At 38.5% G+C, this 7,500-nt stretch overlaps 1 protein-coding gene across 3 annotated transcripts in view; it reads left to right on the forward strand.

Moving 5' to 3' along the window:
* Positions 1–7,500, forward strand: part of mcc (MCC regulator of WNT signaling pathway) — a 120,957-nt gene that overhangs the window by 82,354 nt on the left and 31,103 nt on the right. For all 3 annotated transcript variants that reach the window (XM_081366182.1, XM_081366184.1, XM_081366183.1), the window contains one exon: positions 7,120–7,283. In XM_081366182.1, the coding sequence (XP_081222308.1) occupies positions 7,120–7,283 (164 nt within the window). The remainder of the gene's footprint in view (positions 1–7,119; positions 7,284–7,500) is intronic.

Below are 7,500 nucleotides of genomic sequence, written 5' to 3' on the forward strand. Positions count from 1 at the left end.
TAAAGTTCGTCCAGACAAACTTTTATGTTGACTTGACCAAAGCCTTGTCTGAAAGGTGAATTATCATGTTTCTAGGATGTCTTGTCAGATTGCTATCATGTTTTAACACATTGCTAGTGTTATAGCATGATGCTAGTATGTTTTAACATGTTGTTAGCATGATTTAAAGCTAGGGTAGGTAATCCTGTTCAGAAACACTTTTTTTTATACTGGGTGAAATGGTCCTTCCATCCTGAGAGTAGTCAATACATTATGTGTTCAGAAAAAGGAATGAAAACAATCAGACCTCTGTAGCAGCTGCAGGACAGTAAAAACTCTGACCAATCACTGCCACTCGGTCCGAGTGTAAAAAACCAATCAGATGCCTTCAGAGCCAGGAGGAGTGTCTTAGCAGTGTCAATCAAGTTCGCGTACGCGCTGATCGCCCCTCTCTTGCGTACCGTCATTCAAAATCAAGATTGCCGGTGTGCCGAGCAGCTGTGCTAATGGCAGACAAACAACCAAAACTGCCAATTTCTCGAGTGGAACCTGCTCATACAACAAAGACAGGTAAACGGAAAAAGACCGATGACGATAAACAAGCCCGTCGAAGCCCTTTGACTCAGTGTTAAAACTCTAGCCGCATAACATACAGATAAAATGTCACGCACTGTGCAAAGCAACAATTGAAACCTGCTTATTCACTGGCTTGTCATGTTGCTAAAATAATGCAAACCTTATTTAGCATTACATATCGCTAGAATAATTATTTACATAGCCTACTGCAACGTTAGTTACCGTTATATTATCTTAGTAGCTATTTATAACTCATAGAAAGAGTGCAACGTTATAAAGTTACATTACATGTATTGCATAATACGTAATGATTTGAGGACCAAGTTTGTAGTCAAAGTATGGGCAGGCCAGTCAGTGTAAAGCATTTCGTCCCTACCAGTGAATGTGCCATAACTGTTTATCCGTCGTCATCGGTGAGCCTGCATGTTTACTAGCCTGCGCGTTCACGGCAGGCTCCGCTGTGGGGGGAACTTTACATAACAAAATACATGTTTAACAGCTAGTAGGCCTAACGTTATATGTTATGAATCTTACACGAAATTCATCTTCATCACAGTGCAACTAATGGAAATGGAAAAACGTGTATCAATGCAACTTGTTTTTAGCTTTGCCTTATAGTTATAACTAGCTCGTTAGCGAATCAAAAAATATATATTTTAAACTTTACCAATATCGATATGACAGCTTGATAGTGAGTAGGCTACTAAAATACATCTTATTTGTTTATATTCATAATGATAAAGTTAGATGTTTTTATTACATGTGATTCTGACATGATGCTACATGCACTGCGCTCCTTCCTCTCCGCTCGTCTCAGGCAAATAATGCGTCTTCCAGCTCAGCTGTCGGAGTCGCGCGTTCATGTGTTTTGGGGGCGTGGCTTTGGAAGGAGCCCAGAAGGGAGGGGGTGGAGTGAATGGAAATAATGAGCTGTCTTTAAAACAGTCGTTAGAGGTCTACATACACTCGATTTTTATACTTTCTTTTTCAGAATACTTACATTTTAATTATGTATTGATATATACATAAAGTTTAAACAAATTTGAAAAATACGTTTTTTAGACCATTCTTACCTACCCCAGCTTTAACATGCTGCTAACATGTTTTAGCACATTGCTAGTGTTTTAGCACATAGCATGTGACCGGTTCTACTGACCCGGTCCAAGAGGGATTCGAACCGTGGTCTCTGGCGTGGGAGGCTATAACTAAGAGGCTAAGGACCGCAGCCGCAAGCGTCAGTCGCTAGAGCACCTCTAAAACACTAGCAATGTGCTAAAACATGTTAGCAACATATTAGCAATTTGGTAAGACATCCTAGTAAAATGGTAATTCATGCTATCAAAGTGTTATACGTGGTAACAATGTGATAAAAAAAGCTAGCAACATGCTAATTCAAGGTACCAATGTTTTAACACATTCTAGCAAAGTGTTAACACGTTAACAACATGCTTAGTCATACTAGCTTAATACTACCTGTTTTAATACATACTAGCAAAATGTTAAATAATGCTAACAATGTACTAAAACATGTTAGAAATTTGACAATGATAGAGCGCCTCTTGAGATCAGGGGAGTGAGATTTACACGCACAGCTCTTACTGGTCTACGACAGTTACATGTAACATGTTTCTATTATGTTTTAGCATTGTTAGCATGATTTAACATGATGTTAGCATGTTTTAACACATTGCTTGCATGATTTAATATTTTGCTATTATGTTTTAACAAATAGCTAGTATGACTTTGCACTTCGGTAGCGTGTTTTAGCACTTTGTTGGCATTTTTAGCACATTGCTAGCCTGATTTAACATGCTGCTAGCTTGAATTAGCACGTTGCTAACATTTTCTAGTGTAAATAGCTAATATGACTTAGCACTTTGCTAGCATGTTTTAACACTTTGCTAGCATGTTTTAGCACTTTGCTAACATGTTTTAGCACTGGTAGCATGTTTTAGCACTTTGCTAACATGTTTTAGCACTGGTAGCATGTTTTAGCACTTTGCTAACATGTTTTAGCACTGGTAGCATGTTTTAGCACTTTGCTAACATGTTTTAGCACGCTGCTTGCATTTTTTTAACTGCAAAAAGTATTGACATTGTGCATTATTATTGTATGCCGATTAAAATAAAATATTGCGTATTTCTTTCTTTAATACAATAAAAACACAATATTGAAATAAGAATTACTGTTGAGAGTAAAAACTCCTGCCACATTAAAATGTAATAATTTTGTGCATTATTACTGTAATGTGTTTATAACATAATATTAATATTTTTTTACTTTAAATGTGTGGGTGAAACGGTGTTGAGATTGACCCTGATGACAGAGTTGGTTTATCACTGCGGACTCATGGGAAATATGTATCTGTGTTTCACATACAGTAGACGTGAGTGAGACAGCAGTCAAAATCTAAAAGTAATCTCTCTTGTCTCCTCCTTTTAACCTGTGCGTCTTCACATTGATGCGTTTACCCATAATGCTTCAGTCTTGGTTTATAAAGGCGGTGATTGTCGTCTTCAGTCTGGCTGCTTTTGTTCTTCCACTTGATCAAGCAGATTCGCTCGACACAAAAGCTTTTAAAGCCCTCTGCTGTCGTTGTTCGGGGAATCACACTGTCTAATGGCGTTTTATTCATTACCAGTGTATTGTTGGAACATTCCCAGCATGCATCACTCCCGACTGTGAAAGGAAATAACAACACATTCAGATTCCAGCTGTATTGGCATGATTAAACCAGCTTTAGATTTATTTCTGTTGAGGATTTAATTGATCATGAAAGTTATTTGAATATATGAATGCTTCATTCTGATTGGTTGATGAGAGTTTTAAGGTGTGCAGTTATTTTCAGGGAAACGCACAGCTAAAGTAGTTCCAGCAGGTTCCATATCACTTGTCCAAATGATTTTAGTTATTTCAAAGGTCATTACAGCCTGCAGAACCAAAACCCACAACGACACTGACCAAGTGTCATCATCCCAAGTGTCTCAAATAATGGACTTCAATGGGGTCCAACGGGCTGAAGGTCCAGATGTGAGTTTCAGTGCAGCTTCAAAGTCTCGACACGATCCAGACGAGGAATAAGAGTCTCATCTAGACAAACCATCCGCCAAATAAACATTTATTATTATAATAATACCTTTTAATTATAGGCACCTTTCAAGGCACTCAAGGACACCATACAACATAAAAGTAAATCAGTAAAATACAAAGCTATGCCAAAAAAAGACAGATAAACATACAATGTTGCGTAAGTGAAAGAATGGAGTATGTGAAATATCATTAATATGGGAACCAAAAGAAAGCAAACCATCAAAAATAACACCTAAGGCCCTATTTTAACGATCTGAAACGCAAGTATCAAGCGCAAAATGCAAGTAACTTTGTGGGCGGGTCTCGGGCGCTGTTGCTATTATACCGGCGGGATAAATGACTCTTGCGCCCGACGCAAATATAAAATGTGTTGGTCTGAAGTCGCTTCATTACTCATAGGTGTGGTTTGGGCGTAACGTGAAGTAAATCAGAGCGTCATCTCACATTCCCTTTAAGAGCAGGCGCGCTTGTTCCATGGCGGATTGCTATTATAACGGCGGATTTGCCAGGAGCGGTTCACAGCCGAGGAGACCGACGTTCTCGTCACGGCCGTAAAACACGGAGAAGTGACATTGGGGATGGAGAAACACACACAGATTAGCTTCGGTTAAACAGGCGTATGATCATTTGGGTAAATGTGTAAGCTAGATTTATGGCTATTTTTCACATCTTCATGGACACAACAATGTAATATTTTAATATTTTTACTTGTAATAATGTATGGTTTCTAAAAATGAGAACTGCTGCATCTGTGTAGATGAGAGAAGCAAAGTGTGTGTGTGTTGTGCACACGCTACATTATGGCCAAGCATTCGCCCTTAAAATAGCCTCTGAATAACATGTGCAACGCGCCGCTGACTTTAGACGAGGTTTCTCCTGGTCAGTGGCGGAATTGTTTTCTGAAACTGCAAAATAGCACCAGGGAACGTTTGCGCCGGAACACGCCTCCTCTTTTCCCTGAACCGCCCCCGGGAGCGCAAGTTCATTCCCTAATTTACCGATGTGCGTCTGTGGAGGGAAGAGTCCGCTGTGCGCGGGTGAGAAATAGGAATGACACATGCGTCGCTGTACAAAGTCAATTGTGCTGGGAGCGAGATAGAGCCCTTAGACTTTTAGAGTCTTAGAGTGGATATATTAACTGGACAGTTCTCAATAAGCAGATTAAAGGATTGAGTTCTAGATAAAACAGACCTAGACTAGACCCAACAAGAAGGGCTTCAGTTTTGCTGGTATTTAGCTTTAAAAAATTGTTGGTCATCCATATATTAACATCCTGCAAACATTTAGTGAGCACTGACGGGGGATGGAAACATCAGATATGTACAATTATATACTTTTTAACCACAAATGCTCGTCATACACATCCACGACTTCACACATTACGAATTCAGGTTGAAAGGTCACGAGGAAAATGTAGGGTAGGGCAAAAAAAAAGTATTTGTTTATTATTTGTTGTAAAATGTCCGCTAGTTTGTCCAGATAAGACTCTTATTCCTCGGCTGGATCGTGTCGAGACTTTGAAGCTGCACTGAAACTCACATCTGGACCTTCAGCCCGTTGGACCCCATTGAAGTCCATTATATGGAGAAAATTAGGAATTTTTTCCTCAAAAACCATAATGTCTTTTCGACTGAAGAAAGAAAGACGTGAACATCTTGGATGATGTTGGGGAGAGTAAATTATCAGGAAATTGTAATTCTGAAGTGAACTACTCCTTTAAAGACATCGCATCCTAAACGCATAGACATTAATATGGAGTTGCTCCCCTCTTTTATTAGTTTTATTTTTAACTAGGCAGTTCTCATGCATTCAGATGTGTTGTTTACCTCATTCAAAGTTAAAGTTTATGCCATTAAAGTGATGAATCTCCTGTTTGTGCGGATCTGTGATCATCCAGTGTGTTTGTGTGTCATTGCTAATGTACGACGGAATATTAATATCGCTCCGGATCAATGATCTGCTCACGTCAGGGATTGATTCATATGAGGTTTTTCCATTTCGTTTGCATGTTGTTGTTGTTGTTGTTGTTGTTGGATGAGCAGGTTTGCACAGTGATATTGCTGGTTATAGGCTGACTTCATGGAGTTCTCAGGTATGGCTCGTTTCATTTCATTTAATTAAAATGAAATATTTAGGAGAAATAAAAACAAGATGCGATAATAGTCCAGTAAGAGTATATAAAGATGTACAATAAAAATATGGATCAGCTTGGATCATTTGAGGAGAAATATTAAGATCTTTGCAGACTTTGGGATCTTGTCAGATCAGTTGGAGACGTTGTTGAGATTTCTTTGAAACTCCGTAGAGAAACACCTGAGATTAATGGAGAAACACCTGAGAAGCAGCAAACTTTTTAATTTTGATTTTATTTTAATTTTTTTGCTTTTTGCTGATTTTTGTGCTGTCAAGTGAAAAAATGTAGATTTTGTAGTGATTTTTTGATTTTGTGTCATTGTTTCAGTGTAATTATACATTTAAGTACTGTACTACAATGAACTACATGTACTTACTATAGGATTTGTGTTATGATTAGGGCATAATTTATAGTTATTATTATAGTAACTACATGTAATGTGTAACAAGGAAACACGAGTTTTTCTTTCTTTCTTTCTTAACACTTTTGTTCGTTTTTATTATTGCTGTCATCTTATCGAATTATTTTAATCCTGTGCTGTTTATTTAATGGGTAATTAAATAAACAGCGTTAATTCCATTAGTTCATTCAGTAACTATCATTAACTAACAATGAGCAATTCATTTGTTACAATATTTACTAATGTTAGATAATAGAAATTGTTAGTTCATGTCAGCTCAGGTCTGTAAGTAATATTAACAGATACAACTTTTGATTGTAATTATGTATTGGTGAATGTTGAAATTAATATCAACATCAACTTAGATTATAAATGCTTTAGACGTGTTTTTATGGTTAGTTCATGTTAACTACTTATTATAAAGTGCTACAATGTAATGTTTTTGTATAGTGTTCTTTAATTTTACTTTGCATTTTCATCCAGAGTGACTTACATTGCATTCAAGGTTTACATTTGATCAGCTCTTGATTGGGAATCGAACCCATGACCTGACCTTTGAGTTGTTCAGCATTTATTGTGCTTCATAAAAAAGGATGCGAGTGCAGTTTCATGTTATAAACACGGAGAAAGCCCAAGTCATCTGACCAATCAGAGCAGAGCATCTCTCAGAGAGGCGGGGTTTAGAGAGACTGAATCTTTGATGGAAGCGTTTCAGACACTGAGAGGACAGAGCCGATGCTGCAGTGGAGATTATGAGGACATTACAGTGTTTCATGTTATAAATACGGAGAAAGCCCCAATAATGTTCTGGTTGGACACTGAATGTGCGTGTGTTTCGACAGTATTGTGGCTTTCTCTGTATTTATAACATGAAACTGCACTTGCATCCTAGTTTGGTTGAGTCATTTATTTATGTGTAAATGATGTGTGTTTGGTCAGATAACTGCAGTGACCTGAACTCTGAACTCCAGCGGGTTCTGACGGGTCTGGAGAGTGTGTTGTGTGGCCGGAAGAAGAGCACGTGTAGCCTGTCTGTGGCCGAGGTGGACCGGCACATCGAACAGCTGACCACCGCCAGCGAACACTGTGATCTCGCCATCAAGGTACAGACCAGTCTCTCTCTCTCGAATCAACACGGAAGAGACTTAAACTGCAGTTCATCCACTGGCCACTAGAGGCCGGCTGCAGAAGAGACTCAATCCCATAGACCTCCATGTTAAAATGCTCAAATTTACAGCAGAAAAAAACATGTTTACAGTCTGGTGCAGAAAGTGGTTTTGGTCTATATAGCTAATGTTGCCCTTCATGACGACTGTGAGG

This window comes from Scardinius erythrophthalmus, assembly GCF_964197995.2.
Source record: "Scardinius erythrophthalmus genome assembly, chromosome: 5".
Lineage (NCBI taxonomy): Eukaryota > Metazoa > Chordata > Actinopteri > Cypriniformes > Leuciscidae > Scardinius > Scardinius erythrophthalmus.